Source organism: Archocentrus centrarchus, unplaced genomic scaffold (genome assembly GCF_007364275.1).
Source record: "Archocentrus centrarchus isolate MPI-CPG fArcCen1 unplaced genomic scaffold, fArcCen1 scaffold_35_ctg1, whole genome shotgun sequence".
Classification (NCBI taxonomy): Eukaryota; Metazoa; Chordata; class Actinopteri; order Cichliformes; family Cichlidae; genus Archocentrus; species Archocentrus centrarchus.
The window spans coordinates 1951522-1978503 of NW_022060262.1; the positions used below are offsets into that span (position 1 = coordinate 1951522).

At 41.0% G+C, this 26982-nt stretch overlaps 1 protein-coding gene across 1 annotated transcript in view; it reads left to right on the forward strand.

The window, feature by feature from the left end:
* Positions 1-1086: 1086 nt before the first annotated feature.
* LOC115776618 (CD226 antigen-like) overlaps positions 1087-26982 on the forward strand; it is a 29133-nt gene continuing 3237 nt past the window's right edge. The window contains exons 1-2 of the mRNA XM_030724343.1: positions 1087-1287; positions 2785-3141. Coding sequence (XP_030580203.1) covers positions 1221-1287; positions 2785-3141 — 424 coding nt within the window. The 5' untranslated portion in view covers positions 1087-1220. The remainder of the gene's footprint in view (positions 1288-2784; positions 3142-26982) is intronic.

Consider the following 26982-nt stretch of genomic DNA (forward strand, 5'->3'; position numbering starts at 1 on the left):
AGCTATGGAATGACTTGCCTTTGCAGATTAGAGAGGCCCCTTCACTGTCCACCTTCAAAGTTCATCTTAAAACCCATCTCTTTTACTTGACTTTCAACTTCAGCAAGATCTAGTTTTAAACTGTATGTTTTTGTTTTTTTTTTAACTAGAAAGAGTTATTTAATTGATATTTATTTGTGTTTTAATGTACAATACTTTGTGTCAGCTGTGCTTGTTTTAAAGTGCTTTATAAATAAAGATGATGGATGGTGTGGTACCACAACTTCTCACTTTTTCCCACTAACAGTTTGCGTCTTGGCTATTTGTGGAGCTGAAGTAGCTCCACACGTGACCATTTGCCATTGTGTCTGCGTTTGAGTGAGTGAGCGAGGATGAGCAGCAGCACGCTGCGCCTGGGCATTACGTCCTTACACATTACGCACTTACCAGGCGGAAGAAAAAGTAGTTCCCATCAAGGTCGTCTCATTTAGGCAAGATCTCAATAATTAATTTACTCTCTAACGTGTTCTTGTTATGATACATTATCTCAAATGACTGAAGTATTGAAAGTGTAGATACTTGGATTTGAGAATCGATTTTAAAGGGTAAAGATCTGGTATCGGAAGTATCGAAATTTCAGTATCGATCCGCACATCACTATAAAAAAAAAAAACAACGCCACACTTGCAGAAGTGTATCCTCACTGAATATGTGCTTGGCTACAGCCTTCCACAGTGCGGCCATCACAGTGAAACTGAAATGTACTAACAAAAAAAAAATCACAGTATGTGGGCTTGATGCAATTTCAGGCTCTTAAACATTTTGGTGGGTTAAAGTCGTTTAATCAAATGATACTTTGACGTATTTAACAGCTAAGTGTCGCTACAGGCGACATACACCCATTAATGCTCATCACAGCACAATCACCGGTTCCTGGTGTGTAAAAAGTAAGCAGAATATTACAGATGACAGTGATAGCATCGGGCTGCTGTTTGACGATTAAATATTAATATGTAAACCATATTTTATTTAAAAATTTCGGATTCAACATGACTCGGCAGTCACGTGATTTACAGGAACGTACGTACGCGCGCTCCCGTGCACACTGCCAACAGACTTTCAGGAAACTGCGAAGGAGCGGTCGCAGCTTCTCCACGGCTCCTAACTGCAGTTTAATAAGTTAATATAACTTATTAAACTGCAGTTATCTGGAGAATACAGTGGATCTCAAACATAATGTGATGAAAAGGAAAATGAAGCAGTTACTGGTTTTCACGTTTTTCTGTCTGAGCGTGTCCTCGGCACAAGGTGAGTACAGATCTGTAGATAAATGTGAATACTGAACAACTAAAACAGTAAGTTGATGTGTTTTATTCGTATCTGAGAGTTACACTCACTGCTGTTGATCTGATGGCCTTTTTTTTTCATCATAAAAAAACTTAACTTGTTAAGTTAACAAAAGTCAATGTGACGCTACGTATGCCTGGAACGAGACGCAAAATATGAACGTATAAAGCTATAAGACTTAAACTATAAGACAGTTTCACTATAGTTTTCATACTTAATATTTTTCAACATTAATTTATGTTTATTTTATTTTTAATTTTAAGTATTTAATTGTAATTTCATTGTAATTGTAAAGCATGTGAAAATAATGATATTTTATTTTTTAATTCTTACTTTTTCAAAGCTACATCACATTCCATCTCCTGTTTAGTCTAAACATTCGCGTTTACATCTAATCAGGAGTATCGGTGGAACCTCTACTGAGGAACGACTGCTCATTATTGAGATCACACCTTATTTTGTTGGTATCTTAAAATTTGCTCTACAATGAACTTTACTTGCTTAGCTCAGTTACTGATATTCACTGTTGTATTTACATTACATTTTCTTTCGCGCTGCATACTGGGCCGATAAAAAGGGGGGGAACATTATTTTTTTCTTCCTGCGCAGAAACAAAGAGCAGGAAGCAGGAAATACAGGCGTGATCTGCAGCTTTTGAGAAGTTGACATTCATTTTATTGTTATTGCGATAAAATGCAAACTGTCTCCAGGACAGAAACAAATGCATCATACTGCTAACACAACTCTTTGCAAGCACTTGTAGAGAAAGGACGCTAACACAAAGGAATATAAACGGAAAACAACCAGCTGATACCCAGTAGAGTCGAGTCCCCCCAGAGTTGTGCTCATTGACAAAGACTCATTTATTTGCAGTCCCGTCGCCAGATCTCAGTCTTAAGGGGGGCTTATGAAGTCCAACAGGGGGGCACCACTATTATTAGCTTGATTAGTGATCTGGCTTGGGTGGGCGGGCCAGGGCGGGCCCAAGCGTATCAGTGGGCGGGCACGGCCCCCTAGGGGCCCGTATTTGCATACCTCCAGCAGTCTGTCTGGGTGTGACGGCAGTCAGTCCAATTTGGTATCCACAAGTTGCAATGCGAAAAAAATTCAATACAGTCACCAGGTAGCCACAGATTTGTTTTGTTTTGCTTTTTAATGGAGATACAGGGAGGTTGCATTCATCTTTTTTTACTTAGCCATTAGCTTGCTCTGAATAAGAAAGTAGCTTTGTCAAGCTGAGTGTCCATTGTTGAATGTTTTTTGGTTAAAAAAGGATGGTAGTGAATGGAGTGAGCTCTCTTGTTCTCTTGTATTTTAATTTGTTTTAATAAAATATTGATATTTGGTGTCCCTGTATCGATACAAATCCATCAAGTAAAATATCATAATACTATGATGTATCAATTCAGTTGTACTTTGACCTTTAACCTGTCTGCTCTGTGTTGTTTTCTCCTTCAGACCAGATAACCATCAAATCTGAGTCTGGAAAGACCGTTATTCTGCCATGTCGAGCTCCAAATGACAACAAGATCCTCACAGGTGTGGAGTGGAGCAGACCTGACCTGCAGCCAGAATATGTCCTTCTGCTCCGAGATGGGCACATTATTTCAGACAACCAGCAACCTTCTTTTAAAGACCGGGCGTATCTCCAGGACAGACGGATGGAGGGTCGAGATATGTCTCTCATACTGGAGAATGTGTCGACTGCTGATGAAGGAAGATATGAATGTCAAGTCCTCACACCAGGAAGAAAACGTGAGAAGAGAGCTGTTGAAACCGTCAGCATCATCAACCTGAGAGTTGCTCCTCCTCCAGGTGAGTGAGCAGAGTTCAGTGTGTCTGTGATCAGAGGTGAAGCTGCTTCCTGGTTGTTGATGTTTGTTTCTAAAGATGTTGTTGATGAGACTTTGTAGAAAGCAGCTGGTCTGAGTGATGTGATCAGAGTGCAGTAGATAATGTCTGACAGCAGTTTGAAGAGGAAATGGATTCTGTTCTGTTCTTCACTCATCACCTACCTGACAGCTGACACCTCACCCCTGTTTCTACCTGCAGCTCAGCCACGAGGATTCATAGAGGATGGAGGGAAGGAGGATGGAGGCAAGGAGGGAGGATCTGCTGGCCTGGCAGCTGGTGTGGCAGTTTGTGTTGTGGTTCTTGTTGCTGTTGCTGCTGCTGTTGGCTTTGTGTTCTACAAAAAACGCACCAGGAACCAGAGTGTGGATTCATCCCAGCCTTCTTCTATTGAACTTCAGCCTCTTGAAAGTGTTTAAAAGCTTTCTCCCGCCTGTGAGTCTCCTGCTGCTGTTCCAAGTTGTCAGAGCTGACATTCAGCATGTGGAAATACGATCCAGGTCCTGAACTATGAAGCAAGTTCAACATATCCAGGGTTCTTTCCATTATCCGAATCAATTTAGCCTAAAACTGGCAATCAGGATGAGCTGTCACACGAAGCTAGCTATCAGCTCACTAAGGTAACTCAGAGTTTCCCGATCTAGGAACAAGAGGTGGCTTTGACAACATCTGACCAGCCACATAGATTATTGTACCTGTAGCAGCCGATTTTATGGAGGAAGTGTAAACTATAAAAAAAATGAGGAGGTTAAACACAAAATACAGAGGTGACAGTAACACAGCTGCTGCAGATTAATCAGGTGTGTGAGAGGAAAGCAGTGCACAGTATGTTTGTGTTAGGAGTCTCTGGAGCTCAGGGAAAAAAGTGACTGGACTTTCAGATTCCTGAAGATGCTTCTCGTCCCATTTGAAAGGTTTCCTCAGTTCTAAAATCAGTTGGTGGCAAGTTCCAGGTATTCAAACCCCAGGGACAAACACCACTGGGGTTTAAATACTTGGGACTCTCCACGCTTTGGTTTGAGACCTGAAGAAACCTGTCGGATGAGACGTGAAACATCTTCAAGGACCTTAAAGTCCAGTCGCTTTTTTTCCCCTGAGCTCCAGAGACTCCTAACACTAAACTACTGTGCACTGCTTTTCCTCTCACACACCTGATTAATCTGCAGCAGCTATGTTAACTGCATCCTGCACTCTTTTTTTTAAGATCCAAAGACTTTGATGACTGAGAACCAGATGTTTACTGTTACTTAATGAAAGTGCTTAATGAATGTGTGCTTTAGATGTTTTGGGCAGGAAGACTAGAAAAGAGCTGCTTTACTGATAAAGTATTACCTTTGTGAAGGCAGAAAGAAAAGCTTGTGTGAGTAAACAGACTTAAAATCTTTATCAGTAAAACTGAGAATGTGATATCTGAGTGTTTGTCTGGTTTGAGAGAAGTACAGAATTAATATGACAGCAGAATTCAAATGTAGGCTGAGTCCACAGGTTCAAATAGGTGTCCCAATTTATATGTTAATGTGATGCTGTATGTCTTACGGTGCTCACTCAGGAAACAGAGACTTCAGAGAGCGCCTATCCATGCACAAAGGTCAGAGGTCTTCGGGGAACGGTGACCTTATTTACCAGAGATCTGATTGGTCAGTAAATTCATATGTGTTGAACTAAGATTAGTGATGTACCCCAGAGAGAAGTGAACCACTTACCTGGTTCACTTCAGAGTTAACCCTGATAAGACAAAAACCTGCTTCACAGTAAAGAGTTAGTGATGCACCTCATCAACATTTTCAACGTCCTCCTCATCCTCAAACAAACTGCAGAGCTGAGGAAAGACTGACATAATTTGGTTATCAATGTTCATTTTGTACTTGTTGTGAACAATGAAAAATGAGTGTTAGCAGAAAAAGAAACAACAAAAGAAAAATAAATACAAGTAAAAGTTAAAAAATCTCAATTAAAAATATTAAAAAATAATATCAGCTCATTATGGATCAGCCTGAACAATGCAATTCATCACTTTGGGTCAGGAACTGAAACTTATGAATGTCATACTTGAAACAACAGCAGTTTTTAAGGCCGAAATTATAAATATATAAAAAACCTTTTCATTTCTATATCTTGTTTTCTGTACTGATGGCTATTAGTTATTGCTACAAGTTATGATTTCAGTGTTCTGATTTCAGGGATTTACTATGAATAATAATATGCAGACATTTACTGTACTTTAATCAGATGTACTTAAACATACTTTCATATTTTCTGCTTCATACATTATTATTTAGCCCTGGCTTGCAGTTCATAAAATTAAGCTGGAACTAAAAAGCCCTATACTTTACTCATGACTGTGTCAAAGAGTTTAAACATAGAAACTGTGTTTATGAAGAAATTAAGCAGTAACAGATATTAAAGAGTCCAACTGAAGGACAGGTGATCTGCTCATGGCCTCTCACACCTTTAGAGCTGGAGTGCTCTGGTGTTTTTTTCATGCCTGATCATATAAGTTATGTTCGTTAGCGGTCTCTGTGGATGTTACCATGGGTAATGGAGGAGATTAGCAAAAGTGCATTCTGATTTAAAAGAAAACTTAATCCAATCATCTTCTTCCACTTATCCAACTCAGGGTTGCTGGGAGGGTCGGACTCCATCCCAGGTGTAATTAGGGAGAAGCAGGGTACACCTGTACAGGTCACCAGCCTGTCAGGGCTAACACACAGAGACTGACAACCATTCCCACCTATGGGCAATTAAGAACCACAAATTAACCCCAGTAATTTGTGGTTCGCGGGGTGAACATGCAAACTGCACACAGAGAGGCCTCAGACAGCCGGTGAACTCACTGACTTTGAAACCAACAAACTAACAAATGTGTTTAAAATGATCACAGATGTAGCGAGGAGCTTTAGCAGCTAATGATAGCTTCATGAAAAACTGCTGCAGCCTCAACCTTTAATTCAGTTCAACTTTATTTCTGTAGCACAGTCACCTCAAACCACTTTATATTGTTAGAGTGCCCTTTTAAATGTTTCATGACCATAAAGACCTGTAACATATAAATAAGCCAGATTCTGCAAAATAAAACATGTTGATGTTAAAATCCTCTGTTTCTGTTTTATTTATGTGGTCTGCTTTTTCAAAATTATTTTTTCATCTTTAACTTCTTTTGTTCAGAAGTGATTGCGATAAAGTTTCGTGATCACGCAGGTCTAAACTCCCTGGAAAACTGCTGATCCGGTCCCAGAGGGACAAACTGCCCACCTGATCTCCGCTCCAGCAGCAGGTGAAGAAACACACACAGAGAGACTGAAGCCTCAAACATGTTTGTTTAGCTTTCTTTATGTGATGTTTCTCCTTTCAGCTTATATCAGATGGTCATAAACCAGGTTTCAGATATGTTATCTACTGGACAAAGGTCCAACTTTACATCACGTTTGTTTCTTTTCCTGTAAAAACCGAAGATAAAACCTGAACATTAACCTGTAAGTGCAGCATGTGATACAGAAAGAGAAGCTGGGCTCCAACTGCTGATGTGGCTGTAAGCTGACAAGAAGATGGAGGGCTGTGGTTGGAAGTTTAGCTCTGCCTCCACCCCATCTGTTTTTCAGTTTAAAAGAGGAAGTGGTTTCTATCATCATGAAACTATGCAGAATCGTTTCTACTTTAGAACAAGTTCCTGATTCAGGTCCAAATAATGTCAGCGTCACAGATTATGAGTGATCATATCAAACATGTGCTGTCACTTTATCCTTTTGTTCCTTTTCCTGTAATCTGGCTCAGGCTGGAGGTCGTGGGACTCATCACCTCAGTAACTCAATAAAATGGTTTTAAATATCAGGCAGAACTGTGGGATGAATTCTTATTTTATTATTTATAATGTATTTATTTATAATGTTCAACTTTTGTCTCATAACTGACGTCACTGAGTGAGTCAGGATCCTTCTCTGAGGTCAGACTTCAGGTGTGTCGTGATATTCACGCCTCACCCACATAACACTCACTAATTTTAGAGCCATCTTGTGTCTTTAGGCCCACACAACTTTTCCAGAGCCGTCAGTGAACCCTGAGTGGACCGGTTACAGCCGCATGTTCCTGCTGTGTGGGGCTGGTTTGTACGGTGAGTTCCTCTGTGACTCAAAGATGAAACAGAAATACTGCAGAAAAAAATTCCTCATATTTCCCTCAGAAAACACAAAAGTAAAACCCCGTTTTTCACTGAGTGAGAATGAAAACTGAAGTGTGTTTGGGCCTGTCCCTGCCAGAGAGCAGAGATGACAAAATGGAGGAACACACACACACACACACACACACAGTGCAGTGTGTGCAGTTCAGACTTGCTTTGCTCCTCCTCCCACACCACACACTGAATCAGGAAGCAGCTTTCTCCACAGACAAAGGGCTCGTTTCTGACAGACTTTAAGAGTTAAATTAACATTTTTAAAATGGTTTAATGTTAAATTTGTTCATTTAACTCAGTAAATAAAACCAGGTCACAGCCACACAGTTTTACTGAGGTCTGCATGACACATGAACTTGGTATTTTTTTGGATCAGCTGCTGTCTCAGACTGAGTCACATTAAAAGTCCCGAGTGTCACCGCGAGTCCTGTGAACTCTGACTCAGATCTGCCCCTGAGGTCAGAGTGTAACAGCCATCACTGAGAGGCTCTGTGCATGAGGAGGAAACAGGGAAGAGTGGCAGAGGACATTTGAAGCATGCAGAGCAGCTGATTGGCTCACAGAAACAGTGCTTGAAAATGATTGGACAGAAACACTGTAACAGGGCGGGAAAGCAGAAGTGCTGTAAACAGTAGGGTGGAGGCCCGGCCCTGCAGCAGTTAACTGACCACAGGTCTGCCTCGCTGAACCTGTTCAGACTCCTCTTTTCATGTTTGCACACGTAAAGTGGAGAAAAACTCTCAGGATAATAACACACGTTTCCTGCTGTGTGCTTCATGTGATTCCTGCAAATGCTCCGTGTTGTTTTGGACAATAGTTTCTAAATTCTTTGCACAAACAAACATGTAACATCTGAAATGACATAAATATATAAAAATAAACTGCTGGCTTGTGGGCTGCACCTCTGTGGTGCTGCATAGACTGTCTGTAGTTGATTTGCAGAGGACACCTTGATGTGAAACTGATATTCAGCAGAATGTGTTTGTACCTGAGATAAGAGGACAAACTGGATTCAACAATGTGCGTATAAGGTGTCGCCTGTTCTCCACCCTGTTTGCATAATCAAAAGAAAGACACTGAAATGAAACACAAACAATAGATTCTGCAGGGTGAGCAGCACCCTGCGGCATCTCACGTATCCTGAGAATTTCTCAGTTAGAAACTAAAACAAATCCAATGTAGATTACACAGAAATCAAGATAAGAGTTGGTTGACTTATTTAAATAGTATTCAAACATGTTTCAGTGGCTCCTGTATCGCCTCTTTCAGCAGCGTAAACACTCGAGCATCCTTCGTGGAAGCAGAGGAGTAAGAACATCTCACATCTTTCCTTCAGCTCATGATGATTTTTCTTCTGATGAGCCAAAGACAGTTAGGGAGGTTTGGGGCTGTTTGAGAACAGCCGTGGCCTGAAAGGGTTAAAGAGCATGCAGATTGTGACAGGTTTAATGGCAGGAAATTACTGCTTATCATACTGGAACGGAACAGGAAGCAAATTGTTTGTGTGCTCAACAAGGGAAAACCTGCTGTTGCTGTTACAGAAACTGAAGTCATATAAAAACCAAAAGCAGCCTCTCAGAGACTAAAAACAGAGCAGCTGAGGATGATTTAGTCAGATCAGTGGATCTCTGATTAAAACAGGCCCTGTACCTCTGACTGATCTGAATCATAGCTGCAAACTGATGTGTTCACTCTCCTCTGTGCGTGTTTGCTCCATTAAACTCAGAACAAACAAAACAAACGAGTTTAAATGACATTGTTTGGGATTCTGCAGATTATTATAAGTTATTATGAATTATTCAAAAGAAAGCAAGAGAGAAACAAACTGCAGTAGGTTCTGTTTTCCACAAAACGAAAGCGGGAGCGGGAGGCCCCGCCCCCGAGCCGTTTGTTTATCAGTGGAAAGTTTCCAGCATTATTTCTGGGATCTTTCTCTTTTAAGACATCTGAATGATATAAAGAGTGTTTTTCATGGCTCACATGGAGGAGCATAAACTCCGCTGCAGGTTTTTTTTTCTGGTGATTAAGCAGAAAAAAAGAGAATCGGTTAAAACAAATGAGCTCGATAGAGAAGAAGAGCTGGAGCATTAGCGCCCTCTGGAGGGCTCATTTACTCACTCTGAGTCATTGATTATGGATTTATAGCAATTATCCTGATCTTTAACTGTATTTACAAAAGAGGTGGGTGTGTATTGTTATGAAACACACAAAGCTTTACTAACACTGACACACACACACACACACACACCCAGTAAACATGCCTTTACATGCCTGGACTGCAGTTGAGCCTGAGGTGAAGTCACATGTTCAGTGTTTCGTATCATAACATGTTTGAACATCTTGTTTATATTTAAATCTCTCCTTGGACCGTCTCCCTCCTGTCGCTGTGAATCCTGTCATCAGTACGACCTTCAGTGATGTCAGAGAGGTCAGAGAGCAGCTCAGGCAGTCAGAGCTGCTACTGTGGGACAATTTCACTGACATTTAATTTGTCCTTCACATGTTACAGCACATAGTCTGGATATGACTGGTTATTACACTCGGTGTCTGCTGAAATAAAATGAGCTGAAGCAGCTCATTTTATTTTGAAATTCAGCGATTGTTTAACTTCTCTGATGGTTACACAGTTTTTCTCCTTTTCTTTAATTCATCTCATTAGAGGTCAGAGGTCACGGTGAAAGCCTTCATGCTGCCGGCCTGACAGACTCTCCTGTGCTGCCACCTGCTGGTGACATGCTGCCAAAGTGTCACAGTGACATTCACACACCAGTGTGAGCATTTTAGAGCCTGAGACACGAACTGCTCTCAGTGCAGCTCAACAGTGGATTAAAAAAAAAGGTAAAATAAGTTTCAGTTTAACTAAATTAAAAATGGACCCTGTGTTTGTGTTTGATCTGTTTGTGTATCAGACTTCATAATCTGATATAAAGGGTTGTTATAGCGTCCCACAGCCTGCGGTCATGTATTCAGGTCCACAGTTTGAAGCATTTTTCTCCTCCAGTAATACCATGAAAGAATCAGAGGAGTCAGTGAGCAGCTGCTGCTGTGTTCAACAATGGGTCTTTTATTACTCACAAATAATGAAGTACGAGTTCATACCTGCTCTGAATCGTTTGTGGTGGATCTTATTACTCACAGAGTCGGTCTGAAGCAGCACAGAGACAAACATCATGAATATCTCTGATTCCAGATCTGTTTTATTCAGACGATGCTCCCTGTTCTGGTTGTTTTCAGTCAGACTCCGAGATCAACACGATTCCCAGACAGAGCAGAAGAAAACGTAAGCAGAGATTTGGCTGGAACAGATCTCAGCCGTGCAGGTTATGAATTCATTCATGAACAGGTGGACGTGCATCTTTAAAGAAACATCAGTGACCTGATATCAGGCTGAGAGTCCAGCTGTTTACCCTCTGACTCTGAGGTCACAGTCATCATGTCTGCATGAGCGCTGACTCAGCAGAGATAACAGCATACGAGGGAAGCTCAGGATGCCTGACAGCGTCACTGTGGTTCACCTGGTGTCTGAGTCACTTTATTTAAATAACATCCACTAAACTGACGTAAAATTGTTGCAAAAGTAGATCAGTGTCTGACACTCAGCCAGAGGCTGAGTTTAAACAAACTTTATTGAATGATCTGTGTTCAGTCCTGCTGGGGATCCAGACTGTAAACCACTTTCATATCTTCATGCAGCATCTTTACCCACTTTAACACGCACGCTCTGCTGCTTTCAATCAGTTTTATGTGTTTAACCTCAGGTATTTTTCTCATGCTACAGTTTGATCTTCACCTGGCTGAGTCATGGAGCTGATGTGAAGCACATTACTCCCTCTAGCGGGCAGAGGCTATAACTGCATCCTCTTCTTTACAAACAGCAGCTGTGAAGTTAAAATGAACTCTGGAGAAGATCAGTGGGTATGAACGAGGAGCAGCTGCACCTCTGCATCAGCTGTTTGTCCTGATGGAGAATAAACTGCAGCTGCGTCGCTCTCTGCAAAACCAGACAAACTCGTGTCACTGATGCAGCTCTGATCTGTGAGGATACGAGAAAGTGTAAAAGTGCAGAGCTGACTTTTAGTCTGAGAATTGATACAACAAAACTAACACCAGACTTCGATGCACTGGCAAAAACAACGCTGTTGCCACTATAAGTAGTGCTGGCCTGTCTGTCAAATTTCAAAAAGTCAATGTGGCCCCAGAGCCAAAAAGTTTGCCCACCCCTGACTTTAAGTAACGCCCACCCTACAAGAATCAAAACATCTGAACCACAGCATGCTTCAAAGTTTCTAAATAACTCCAAACATGAACATTGTGGAACTTTTTGGGCAAAGGTGAAAAATTCCTGTTATTGTGTATTTTATCTGCTCCTGTTCTTCTCACTGATGAACAGCTGCTCCAGAATCAAGTCAGATTTCCCACTGATATCTTTTAATGCTGCCGCTTCAACATTTGGAAAATTAATGTTAATAAAGCAGGTAATTGTGTTTTTAATATATAGATTAAAATGGCAAGTTTCTCAGTTCTGTGATGAGACAACATGTCAAAGATTTTTTTTTCTATTTTAACTAATATTTGATTCATTTAACTGAATAAAGGTTGCTGCCCTGCTTTTAAATATAAGGTTTGTCTGCGGTCCGGCAGAGAGAGCAGGTGTTGGAGCAGTTCGGAGCCAGTAGATGGCAGCAGCGTGTTTCTGTCACAGGATGGCAGTAAGGAGGGCAGGGTCGGTGCTTTCTCATCATGATTTAACAGAAACTATCCAAATCTGTCTTCTCATTTCTTATAATCTGTGTGAGAGCTGCAGGCCTGCATGTGTTTTACTGTATAAACACCACTGAGAACTCAACAATATAAATTTATTTTAATTGACTTAACCAGAAAAACTCGGCTGATGATTTTCTTTCAAGACTGGGCGCAAATCTTCTTACTTATTTATTTATAAAGTCCTGAGATTTTCATCAAATACAACAACAACAAACCAACCCCACACCCCCTCCCCTCACCCACCCACATCATTCAGCAACACTAAACAGGAATAACAGTCAAAGGTTAAAATCCTGTGACTGTTTCATATTTCTAAGAAGTAAAACAGAAACAAATTAAAAAGTGGAAATACCAACATAGTAACAGGTTTTCGTTCTTTGTTCTCTGCTCTGAACAGAGGCGTGCATCAGTTAGCCACAACAATTCACTTTTTCTCTCAGAGCTCTTCATGAAACCCACAGAACCACAAGAAGAACAAGTGAGACCAAAGTTTATTGATCCTGCAGAGAAAGCAGAGACCTGCTGTGGAGACCTCAGCAGGTCTGACAGTTAGAAATGTAAATAACAGGAGGCATTAAATTCATGTAATTATGTATGGAAAATGTATTATAATTTCTATATTATGGAAGAAATGTTGCTGAATTTCAGCTCATGAATAGTGAACCTTTTGTCCAGATCAGGGTTATTATAGTTAACGAAAACGAACGAAATAACGAAAACTGAAATTGAAAAAACATTGTCGTTAACTGAAATAAATAAAAACTATAATTAAAAGGAAAAAAACGATAACTAATTAAAACTGAATTGTGAGTTTACAAAACTAACTAAAACTAACTGAAATAATCGATAAACTTACTTTCATTTACTTGTTTTTTTGGGGGGTTTTTTAAGCCTTGTGGATTGATATGAAATCATTGTTTCCGCTCTCCGAGTTTAAGCTGGGAGCGCCACAGGACAACTGTGTGAGTGTGTGAGTGTGTGCGCATGTGCGTGCGCTCACCGCGCTGGTCCGCAAAGTAATGGCTGCGGTCTGCCGAGTCCCGTATGGAGGTTCTTTGAGTACAAACACCTGCACACGACCACAAGGTAATTAACACACACAATCCAGCTACACAAGCATAAATGCGGACATGAGGTCGGCAACTTCTGTAGGTTGTGTACAGAGGCCGCAAAGACCCTGCAGGTTTAATTAGCGAGCATCTAACCAAGCTAGCTCCAAAACAGAAGCAGCTTCAGGTGGTGAGAACATCAGGATGCAGCTGGATTTGAGCTTTGACTCCTTCAAAGAGTTTGTTTTTGTTTAACACCACATGTAGGTGTTCTTAATCTACTGCACTGATGCTGAACTTTATTGTGGAGTTTATTGTAGAATTTATTGAGTTTGGGAGTTCATGTTTTTCTTTGTTTCTCCCTGGTTATGCTCATGTGTGTCCTTAATATTACACAAATTTAGCATGTCTTGTGAACAGTTGGTTGTTGACTATATTTCTTTAAACTGTATCTTTTGTCAAGTTTTCATTACACAATAGTCACTTTTGCACCTTGAATCTTGCACCTGATTAGGTATGAAAATACTAAAACTAATACTGAAACTAACTGAAACTAACTAAAACTAAGCATGAAACCAAAAATAAAAACTAATAAAAACGAGCAAAACCACTCTGAAAACTAATTAAAACTAACTGAATTAGAGAAAAAAAGTAAAAACTAACTAAAACTAAACTATAATGTAAAATCCAAAACTATTATAACCCTGGTCCAGATGTTTTACCACGATCTTGGAGAGTGAGAGGAAGCCTGAAGAATGGGGAGGACGTGTTACTGGTACTAATTTTCAAGAATGAGGGTGTTAAGCAAAGCTGTAGTAACTGCAGGGGGTTAAAGCTGACGAGCCGTACCATGAAGATCTGGGAAAGAGTTGATGAAGCCAGGCTAAGAAGAGGTGATGATCAGCGAGCAGCAGAATGGCTTCATGCTGAGAAAGAGTGCTACAGGCGTGATGAAGAATCAGGAGAGACAGGTGGATTAAAGGTTCCTGTTTGGGGTGATGTACAGGCTGACAGGTGAGGTCAGGCAGGAGTTTCTGTGGACTATGATGTTTGCAGATGACACTGTGATCTGTAGTGAGAGCGGAGCAGGTGGAGACGAGTGTCAGGGGTGATTAATGACAGAAGGAGAGCAGAAAGAGTGAAAGGGACAGTTTACAAGATGGTAGTGAGACCTGCTGTGATGGATGGTTAGGAGGTTAAGATTGTCACTGGGACTGAAGGTCCATCAGAGGAACAGCTCATGGAGACAAAGTCACAGAGGAGAGGCTGAGCTGGTTTGGATATGAGCAGAGGAGGGATAGTGGATATACTGGACCAAGGATGTTGAAGATGGAGCTGCCAGGCAGGAGGAAAAGAGGAAGACCACAGAGAAGACTCATGTATATAGCGAAGGAGGACATGCAGACGGTTGTTGTGACAGAGGAGAATGCTGGGATAGGGTGAGATTGAGGCAGCTGATTGGCTATGGTGACAAAAGAAGTCAAAAGAAGGAGAAGAGATGTGGCCATTTTGAGTCACTTTTCTCCCAGTGGTTATACAGTATCTGTTTGACTAGAGAACGTCCTCAGATCTGAGGGTCTGGATGGACCAGTTAGAGACCAGCAGCTGGATTCCAGTGGTTAGACTGGGGGACTACAGCACTGAGGAGTAGATGACGTTTGGCTCTGGAAGAAACTCTGAAAACACAAACACACACAGGGTTCAAATATAGTATACAAAATGTTAAAACAAAGCCCATCAGTTATGTTTATACACAGCAGGTCAACAGGAAGAGGAAATGTTACCAAATCTATCAGATTAATCACTGCTAAAATATTATTATGATCCTTTTTTGGGACAGATTCATATTGAGGAAAGGAAATATTCAATACTTCTCAATAGTTCCTTGATTTTTTCCTAAATTTTAACTGATCTAATTTATGAGAATAAAAACCACATCAAGCATTGCACAAGATTATAAAATACACAAAATCCACGAGCATTTTCCAGCCTGCTTCACCTAAAACAGTCCAGATTCATCTCCAGTAACATGATCAGTGCTGTCCTGATCCTGGGTCTTTTGTTTCATTTTCTTATTTTGCTGTGTTATACATTATATTTTGAAACATAACATACTTTCACTGTGTTACAGTAAAATTTATCATCCAGGCAAAATCTGCTGGAATAATAATCATCTGTAACTATGTGAGCAGACTCCTTCAGGACCTCATTATTGGAAGCCTGTTGTGGTCTGACTGTGGGCTCCTCGTGGCTCCACACTTCTGTACGATGATCAATGATCTACTTCATGGTCACCACATTGTGTGCCAAGCCTCACCACAGCCCTATCACCAGTTGTAGTGTTATGGTCATACATAGGTCACACACACCAGGTTAGAAACATGGAGGAGAAATCGTTGATACTTTTACTTGAGAAACAGCTGTCGGTACTTTCCCACAGCTTGTGTAACTTCTAGACTTTCGATTTCTCTTTCAGCACGAAGTTTGTGTGTTCTCATGCTTTTCTGGCTGCTTTTACACTTCTTTATATTCTTTATACACTTCTATATAACAGTTTGTCTTTTCAGGAAGTAGCCTTGTTTTCTTTTTACTGAGTAAGGAGCAGCTGTACCTCTGGGCCTGTTTGGGCCGATGGCTATTTGTCCATAACTGATGTCTTCAGTTCTCACTGCTGAGTAGACTGTTGCTGGATCAGTCTCTGCACAGACAACACACACAGAGGACATCGCTGCAGGCTTATAAACATGTCGTCAGTTTAGAGGAGTTATTATTTATTTCAGAGGTAGTGTTATAAAAAGGTTCCTTAGAGACCATCGGGGGGTTTCAGGAGCTCAGTGCTCATCGTTCCTGACTCACACAAACATCCCCTCAGTTACTTTTGGTCATTAACATCAAAGGAAAAACACATATTTTACCAAAAACTATCACAAATGGATCGACTCTTTGTCACATTGCACACACCATGAGGACAAATCACACATCAGTTTAGTGTAAAAAACAGGAGGAAGTAGCTGCTGTTCTTTATGAGGAGATTTTAAAACAGAAGATTATATTAATGTTGTTTGAGGGCAGTTTGTCCTGTAAACATCTGACTTGAAGTAGAGCTGCAAACAACTCCTTTAGTGTCTTTTGCCTCATGAACATCTAACTTCATCACAACACGTCCACATGAACAGCACTGAGCAGCTCTGCAGGTTTCTGGAGTTCAGGCTCAGCCTGTTTCTGTGCATCACCTTAGAGCCATCAACCACATTCAAATGTGCTTTCCTGCATCTTTCTGAGAAATAATTTAGTGTCAGGACTTAATTATGCCAGGTTAAAAGAAGGATTGTTTATTGTGATAGTGTAAAACGACTTCCTGTATGTGGACCATTATTACTTCCAGCTTAGATTTGCTATTTGGCCTCCAACAGTCCAAAGTAATGCATTTAGGTTAGATTTTCTGACTTTGCTGCATGTGTGAATGTGAGTCTGTCTCTTGTGTTAGCCCTGCAATGAACTCCAACCCCAATGACCCTGAACTCAGTAAGCAGATGGATGGTCTGAGCCAATCATCAGAGCCCCTGAGCAGCTGCAAAGATGCGTCTCACAAACCTGGATGTGCATCTACATATGAGAGCAGGTGCGTCAGAGGTTATCACACAATCATAGAAACAAACTCCCTGCACGCTTCCTGCAGCTCATTTATCTCATCTGTGTTCTTATAAGCACATTGTTATGAGTCCTGTAGGAATAATACTCTCAGTGACCTCAAACCCATGAAGAAATCCAGCTACGCTGCAGCATGTGAGCAAACTGCTAACAGAGTCCACCACAGATAACCAACATCATCATATCTGCAGCAAACCTCATGAACCACTCCTGCTGTTTCTGAACCACGATGGAGGCAAAGAAGAGCAGCCGTACCTCTCAGCTCAGATTGTTTTTGGTTGTCTGTGATGATGATTGGTCCATAATTGACATCTTCTGTTTTCACTGTGGAGTAGACTGGATCCCTCTCTGCACAATAAAGCACACATAGAAGACATCACTGCAGTCGAAAAGTCAAATCAGCACTTACTATTGCATTAATTACAATAACAAAAGAATTTTGTTATTGTTTTTTTAAAAGCCATGAATTTGTGGAATCACACAAAATGCCACCAGATGACATCGTGCAAACAGGAAGCATCAGGCCACAAAATGAAACCACAGCACAACGACTCGGTCAGATGAGTCTGCAGCCCAAACTTTCTTTCCAGTGAAAGCTGCTCAGTGATGGAAACCCGTGCAATGAAGCTCTCGGTTCACATTTTTTCTGCTGATGTTAATGCCAGGAGGTAAGTAAGTGCAGTAAGTGCAGCTGAGCACTTACTGAGTGTTGGTAATGCTCTTTTAAGAAAACAGAGGCTTGGAGCCCATCTGCACACTTGAAGCTACCCTTTATGGTGGGGACATTGGGTGCTGGCCTCAGGCACAGTGGTGCTCTGGGATGTTATTACTGTGGGAATTGAGGTTATTACTGAGCCAGGCGGTTATCCAGCTCTCTCCTCCCAGGATAATCTTCCACGTCCTGGTCTTATTATCCTGCCCTTTATTTTTTTTCTCTCTCTCAGCTCTGGTCTCACTGTGTTGAACATGTATATATGTGAATACTAAGAAAATGAACCGTAAATGATTCACATCATGATTCTGATTGCAAAAGCTGCCACAAACGTTATAAAAAAAAGGAGAGCAGAGGCTTTCTCCGAGCAACCCTTCCACACAAGCATGTGAAACATGACAGTCACGTCAGAGCTGTTCCTTCGAGGCCATCAGCAGTTTTATTTCTTCAAACAGTACTGCTGTGGGAACTTAAAGCAGAACTGATACAGAAAAGTATTGACTGACTGACCACAGTGCCGAAGCTGCAGGGAGCGTGGCAGAATGTCACGTAAACTACAAAATCTTTAACTACTTAAAAATAAAATCTAAAACTGACACACAGGTGAGCAGTACTGAGAGGAGTTTACACTGATTAGAGTTATTTTACAGGTGTTTTTTTTTGTTTGTTTGTTTTCCTGCAGTAAATCCTGAGCTGCTCAGGTATAATATCAGAAACAGGAAACTGGGAAATCACAGGGCCGTTAGTTTCTGTCACCAGATTAACTACAGGCTCAAAAACATGAAGTCTGACATGCAAAGAACAACTTTCATTTTTAACGGTCATCGATAAACAGACAACAAATACAGTGTGATCATTTTTAGACTCTGAAGTTTTGGGGGGAAAATTACCAAACAAACTGAATCTAAAATAATAATGAATTGTTTAGGTTGCATGTTAGTGTGAGGTGCATTAAAGTTTAAAGCATGACAAAACTTTTCCTGATGGTTTGAGATGTACAAATTCCTACTTCAATGATCACTCACACTTGGATACAATCTGTGAACTGGAGTCTGGATTTGAAAATTCAATACAAGTTAATAAGGAGACAGCAGTGCAGGTGATGCACAGTCAATGAGACGTTCTTCATATAGACATGCATCCCATTTTAAAAGGATAGAAAACATGTTGAAGTGTAAACACATGACCTCAGTTATGTCTACAGATATTGTTCACTGGCTTCTGCTGTTTGGAGCTATAAAACCTGAATGATGAAGTCTTTCTCCAATAGAGTCAATTCAATTCAAATTTAGGACAAATCAGAACAAGAGTATCCCCGGGGGGACTTATTCAGCTGGATGCAGTGGTGTAAAGTACGCCGCCACTGGACTCCAGAGCAGTGGAGACGTGTTCTCTGGAGGAAGAATCACACTTCTGACAATCCAATGGATGAGCCTGGGTTTGGTGGTCAGGAGAATGGTACCTGTCTGACTGCTTTGTGCCAAGTGTAAAGTTTGGTGGAGGGGGGTTATAGTGTGGGGGTGTTTTTCAGGAGTTGGGCTCAGCCCCTTAGTTCCAGTGAAAGGAACTCTTAATGCTTCAGCATACCAAGACATTTGGGACAAGTTCATGCTCCCAACTTTGTGGGAGCAGTTTGGGGATGGCCCCTTCCTGTTCCAACATGACTGCACAGCAGTGCACAAAGCAGCTCCATAAAGACCTGGATGAGCCAGTTTGGTGTGGAAGAACTTGACTGGCCTGCACAGAGTCCTGACCTCAGCCTGATAGAACACCTTTGGGATGAATTAGAGTGGAGACTGTGAGCCAGGCCTTCTCACCAACATCAGTGACCTCACAGATGTGCTTCTGGAAGAATGGTCAAAAATTCCCATCAACACTCCTAAACCTGTGGAAAGACTTCCCAGAAGAGTTGAAGCTGCTATAGCTGCAAAGGGTGGACCTACATATTATTAAACCCTCTGGATTAAGAATGGGATGTTACTCAGGTTCATATGAAGGCAGACAAACTCAGGAGAACTTTCCACACGGAAGGAGACATGCTCAGAAGATCTTGGTTTTCTTTGGACCTACCTTCACAGGTGAAATACTTGAACTTTCACAGTGATGAAATGTTAAAAAATACAGATCTGAATCTGTTAAATCCTCAGACATTGAACCTGATTTTAATGCTGTTCAAGCCAAAAAAAAAAAAAAGATTAAACCTCCATCACTGAATAAAATAAAACAAAGAACTGAAAAAGTGTCCTCTACTACCTTTACCAATAGCAGTACTGCTGGTAAAGGTACTGAGAAGATACCTTTACTGAGCAGAACTGGGTTCAGCTTTTTGGTGCAGTCCTTCACAACATAGTCTCAGTTTCTCATGTTGTCCTCGTGTTAGACAATGAATTGCTCATCCCTGCTCTAGCTCCAAACAAACAAAATAGCAGATACCAATGTGTGGGATTATGTCCATCTTTTATATACAGTCTATGGCCTCAGTGCAGGTGAGTCTTTAATCATCAGTGATGTAAACAATGCAGATTTTGAAATATTTAAGAAAAATTAAATGTAATTAAACATGTTTGTTTCCATGGGAACTTTTAATCTAAAATAAAAATCTTAGCCTTTGAACAGTCCTTTGTTTTAAACACACACACACAGGATATACTGTACATACACACACAGGACATACAACGCTACCTGTGCTCTGTTTGATTGGCTCTTGCTGGTGATGTAATATTTTGAGATCACTGTACATGATGTCATCTTCTCCAACTTTTCCACAATCAGCTGAAATGCACAAAAATGAACACCAATATAATTTATGTCAATGTTCTTAATGAAGACTTCATTGAGGAAAACAGTTCAGTGCGTTTGTAAATAACATGTTAAAAATAATTTACATAAGTTTCTGAAGTCTGAGTCTCACCTTCAGATTTCATCCAAACACAACGTCTCACCATCAGAACCACTAACACCACAACACACACTGATCCAACAGGCAACAACACAATGAGAAGCAAGAAGGTATCAGGAGGGGAGGTGGTTATAATGATGGAGGCTGATGTGGATGTAGGTGGAGGTGTGGGAGGAGGTGTGGATGTAGGTGGAGGTGTGGTGGTGTGTCTCTCTAAAATAAAGCAAACACAGTCATTAAGTTATGGTCACATTGTGAATGTTGAAACCTGCAGAAACACAGACAGGTGAGTGTCTCACCTGTGACAGTGATCCAGCTGGATGGAGACTCTCCATGACCGCTGATGTCACACTTGTAGAGGCCTTCATCAGACCTGGAAACATGCTGGATGGTCATGTGACCTGTAGGCTGCTTCCTGATGAGGGAGCCATCTTTATAGAAAGCAGCTGGGAGGTTGGAGGGAGTGGTCTTTGTTTGACAGAGCAGAGTGACGTCATCTCCCTCCATCACAGGGAGGACAGGACTCTGCAGGATCACTGATCCACCTCAACACAGAGACAAACTACAGCATTTCATCCATTTACACACAGCTTCATCAACACTAACTCCACACACTCAGCTTACCAGAGACTGTGAGCTTAACCATGTTACTGATGGCACCCTCTCTGGACTCACACCAGTAAACTCCACTGTCCCATGTTACTATGGCAGTGAGGTTACAGGAAGAACCAGACCATTTTCCCCAACCATGTGTTCCACACTGAGTCCTCTGTCGTTTGCTTGTGTTTCTCGTCAGAGTCCATCCAGCAGAGCTGTCGTCCTCCTCACAGCTCAGAGACACAAAGTCTCCTTTAAAGAACTGAGAGCTGCTGGGACTCACAGTCAGACGAACTTGCTTTGTTGTAATAAACAGCAGTGATGTCATAACTACAGAGAAATGACACTCATTGTAGATGAAATGGAAAACAAGACTACGCTAAAAATAAAGGATGCCTCTATGTCTCACTGTCTGAATCATTTCATGAGTGAGAGAGTTGAGAATCATCTTCAGATTTTTATTTATTTCATAGTTGAACTGATTTAAGTTTTTCACAGCCTGTTTTTATCCAGTTTCCTGGTTAAGACGGTCAAAGTTCCTTTTTGGACCTGCAGTGTGTCCTCACATTATTTTAACTGGAATTCAATCTGATTTGTTTTTCACTTCTTTTCCTCCATCATGTTGCAAACAGGTGACAGTACAAGAGTACAAGAGATAAGCAGACATTAAAAATTCAGTACTTACAGAGCAGAAGTTGCAGAGATGATTCCTTCATTGTGCTACTCGGTGACATTTTTCATAATCTGTCAGTGCTGGCCCGCCTTCTTCCTCTTTGTGTGTGTGTGTGTGTGTGTGTGTGTGTGTGTGTGTGTGTGTGTGTGTGTGTGTGTGTGTGTGTGTGTGTGTGTGTGTGTGTGTGTGTGTGTGTGTGTTCCTTTTCTTGTAACTGAATTCAAAAAGTTAAGCTTGCATATATCCTTTATTCATTGTTCACTGTTATAATTCAAAATTCATTAAATCAAAGATATTTCAATTTATTATATATTTTGTTTTCAGTTTGATGATTATGGATTGTAGCTCATAGAAGTTAGATTAATTAATAAACCTCTGATGTTGTCTCTGGTATTAGGAGCTTCTTTCCAGTGTGTGGAGTCTCCTGATGCACTGACATCAGCCTCAGTCTGCTGCTCGTGAAGCTCTCACAGATTCTTGAACTAAGTGTGCTCTCGATGCTCTCGAGGCTACAGTCATTCCTGGGGTTTGTGCATCTGTTGTTACCACACTTTTCTATTCCAGTCAACTTCCTACTGATATGCTTCGATGGAGTGCTCTGAGAACAGCCACTGTTCTCCTCAACAACCTCCTGTGGTTTACCATCCTTGTGGCGAGTGTCCACAGCTGTCACCCAGTCAGGTCAACAGTCTTCCTCATGACTGTGGTTATTTGTACTGAACCAGGCCGAGTGACTCAGGGAATTTACACTGCTTGTAATTTACTGCCTTTACTGAATGCAAACCCTTCATCTTCAGTTAAACAATAAACAACTGTAAGTTAACTTAACAGTAAGCAGTCCTAACACAGACTGTCACATGAAATTATTAGCAGCAACATGAAACTGTGTTGGCTTATTCTCACACAAATATTACTGAGGATGAGCAACTCTCTAAATACAGTGAAGCACAAACTCTAATATAACTTATTTAACAAGCTTTCAATCATTTCTTCAGGCTTGCAGTTTTCATTCCTCAGCACAATCACCCCATCTGCAGGAGAGAAGCGGTTCTGTTATTTACTCTTGAAAATAATTTGCACATCTACATCACCATGTACGGTTTAATACATGCACCTAGTTTAGTTAATAAATTTACACTGATTTATGATAGTTTTGTGGGGAAAGGGGCACCACGGCACACATGCTGTCCAGGTGTAAAAGAGCACTCATTCAAGGAAGGTACAGGTGGTGCCACGACAAAGTGCTCATGACACTTGCTAACATCTTGGAGCAGGAGAGAAGCAAGAAATGCCAACCACCCTGGAAAACAACATTAATCCAGTTTGTAAGGAAGGGGGAAAGCCACCAACCACAGCAATTACAGGGAACAGTCTGCTACAAAAGGCCAAGTCTGGGAAATTAAGGTTGTGAGAAGTAGTTCTCAAACGTTTTACCTGGTAAAATAAAGGTTTAAAAAAAAAAAAAGACTTGTGATGAAGGTTGCAGTTCCCCCAGGTTGTTCAGACAACCCTGAGGGCAGATGTGGTCTGAAGAGCATCCTCACAGAACCTTCAGTCCAATGGGAAGAGGGTCTGAACCAGCCTTTGAAAGGAAGAGCATCAAATACCAAAAGCTTCTGCATGACTGCAGGGGCAAAGGATGGCAGGTGTGGCTGTTCCCAGTCGAGGTTGGCCGTATAGGATTCCCCGCTTAGTCACTGTGGAGAATGATCACAGATATTGGAGTGATGGGGGAGGCAGCAGAAGGAGCCTCTTGTTGGGTATGGAGCAGAAGAGAGGAGTTAAGCTATGGAAGGCAGTGATTTGGTGACCACTGACCCACCTTTGAGAGGGCGTTTTGCTGTGGAGGGTCAAAACACTCAATGAACGACAGTTACAGCCTGATGACATCAACTGCTTCTGGCCGAGGCTGCATTCACTTAAGGTGAATGAAGGTGAAACACCCTTAGATGTATTTGTAATCTGCAGCCTTCGGGAAATATTTGATAAGTCACCTGCATTATTATACCTGGACTCATATTTAGACACAAGATTATAATTATATTCAAAAATCAAGTCAAACTATTACAATTAACCCAATATTCTTGCTCAGCCTGTCTTCAGGTGGATCTGGGATCATTTTCAGGTTATGTAGCATTTTGAATTGATTAGCCTCCAAAATCCCAATATATCTCTTTATTCACTCGTGTATGAGCAGATATTTAAAAATTATTATAATAAATGATACATTTAATTATTTTCAACAAACACCACCATATTCTTGTTCAGCATCTCACTGAGTACCACTGTGATTATTTTCCATCTTGTTCAACTGCAGCATTTTTAAATAAATGGAGCAGAAGAGAATCAAGGGATGGATGGATGGGTTTGGACATTATTAGATTAAAGGGTAAATTAATGTTAAATGTATCTCTGTCTGTCTCTCCCTCACTCTTGTGGATTCATATCATTTTTACTTTACATGATAGATACACGGTCGCCTGCAGACCATCTGAACTGGACCGGCAACCAACGTTAGCAGGGGCGCACTCGGCTCAAGTCACTTTACTATTCCACAAATAGGTCCTGTGCATCATGATGTGATGTGAAACACAATTACTGTAATTCAGTTCAATAGCAGCGGTCTACCACACACACACACACACACAAAAAAAAAAAATTATGTGTTGTACTTGTTATGGTTGTGTTAGTTGCTACAAGTATTGTTTATTTTAGGAGAAGATGATGTTATCAGAAACCGGCTCTGAGGGCGGACGATTCTAAGCTGGGAACGCAGAACGTCTTTTTGTTTTCTCTCTGTCAAACTACAGGAAGCTCGTTTGCTCTAATTTATCAAAGTGAGAGATCAGCTGAGATAAACTCGCGGGAATGGTTCTAACACCTGTTTCAGTCTTCTGGACCTGTTTTATCGTCGTCGCTAGTGCGCAGCTTTCTGTCTCTACAGGTCAGTCATGATTTTATAAAGAGTTGTGATCAAGTGAGACCTCTTGGATTCTCTTGGTGTTCGCTAATAGATACACTTTTCTAAAGATGCAGCCGGTTAAATGACTTTCAGCATCTTTGCTGAGAGAGTCAAGCTGACTGTGGCTCTTTATCTTCGTTACATTAGATGCTCATATATACAAAGTGTTAGTGTAAAGTGGACGCATTATACGAGCCCCACTAATATGTTTAAGTCGTGATTTCATATTGTCGGCCAAAGCCTATAATTTTTCATTATGGACTGAATTGCAGGTGCATTTTATGCTCCACTGATTAAAATGCAACGTTTGTTAATTATGATGGAGGAGCATCATGCTGTGAAATATATCACTTGCACGTCATTGCACTTACTTCCTGTCATTAGTACAAAAGCCTTCAAACCTATTGCAGAACAGGTTCAGTAACATACCAGGATTTAAGCAGTGCTGTCAGTGCCTTTGCTGAGAGCAAAGCCTGAAACATGAAGGTCTGATGAGTGAACAGTTTGTGTTTTTCTAAAGGACTGAAACACTGTTGCCACTTCTAAGTTGAAAATCTGCACTCATACTGTTACATGTGTGTGTGTGTGTGATATATATAGAAGCTGGTCCACTGAAAATGATTGTTGAATGAAGAATTCTATAAATGAGTGTTAGGCTTGTCCCTGTGCAGCATGTGTGTGAGGATCTGTGGTTAGTGGGCTGCTCTCTTTGGTTCCACACTTACAGACATCACAGCTGTCTTTGTGTTACTTTAGCAGTAATCTGTTTGTATATGTAGCAGCCTGATAGAAGAAGATGGTGTTAAATGCTCTCTTAAAACACATTTCTTCTCTTTGGCTTTTAACTCTGTCTGAGATGTTGGTTCTTATTGTTTATTGTTTAAATTGTGGTTTTACTTTTTTATACATGTATTTTAAACCTGTTTGCTCTTACTTTTGTACAGCACTTTGGCCAATGGCATTGATTTTAAAGTGCTTTATGAATAAAGTTGGGCAGCACTGTGGAGCAGTGGTTAGCACTGCTGCTCTAGAATACCATCTGAAAGGACTGGGTTCGATTCCACCTTGGCCCAGTCCCCTCCCTCTCTCTGTGTGTGGAGTTTGTATGTTCTTGCTGTGTCTGAGTGGGTTTCCTCCCACAGTCCAAACACTTGCACTTACTGGTTAACTGGAAACTCTAAATTGCCCATAGGTGTGAATGTGAGTGTGGATGTTGTCTGTCTGTCTGTGTTGGCCCTGCGACAGGCTGGTGACCTGTACAGGGTGTACCCTGCCTCTCGCCCTATGTCATCTGGGATAGCTGACATAGGGCCCCCCCAAATCCTGAAGAGGATAAGCGGAGGTGAGTGGATGGATGGATATAAATAAAGTTGAGTTAAGTTTATAGTTTAAGCTTAAATAAATGTGTCCAGTCTGCTAACCACTCACTGCAACTGCTGTCCATGGTGCTGATTAAAAGCTGGGACAATGCTGTGCTGTTATTTTTGCACTGACATTGTGTGTTTTTCCTCTGTTTTCTGAGCTTCCAGGCTTGCAGCAAATAAACACAATGTAGTTTTATTTCATAAAATGCTAAAGTATAACGTTTTATTGATATGATTCTATAACAGCATGTCTCTTTAAAATCTTAATGTATTCATTTTCTTTGTGTGTTTGTTTGCACATCAGCAACAGGTGCCAAAATATTACCCAGTGTCTATTATATTTTCCCTTCACCGGTCTAGGATGGCTCAGTGGATACCACTTTATGTTCCCCCCGTATTTGTGTAGGTTGGTGATTCTGAATTGGCTGATGTGTAGGTGTACTCAGCCTACCCTAGTGACAGCTGAAGAGTATAAGGATTGTCACTCTGTATATTATAGCAACTCTGATCGGCTGCTGTACAAGTGAACAGCTGCACTTTGACCTTTAACCTCTCTGTTCTCTGTTGTTTCCTCTTTCAGAGCAGAAAACCATCACAGCTAAGTCTGGACAGAATGTGACTCTGACATGAGCTCCAGACAACAACAACATCATAGTTGTAGAGTGGAGCAGAGATGACCTGGAGACAGAACACGTCCTTTTGTACCGGGATGAGCAGTTTGATCCAGAACATCAGCATCCATCTTTTAAGAACACGGTGGATCTGCAGGACAGACAGATGAAGGATGGAGACGTGTCAGGGAGTTCAGTTCAGGCAGTGTCACAAAATATTCACAGACACTGTTTTTCCTCTAACCTTTATTTTTTAAGGTTTCACTAACACTGAGTTTCTCATAGAAACTTTTATTTATTTATTTACTTGAAATTTAACCACAGTTTAACATAATTTGCATGCAATACCTCAATT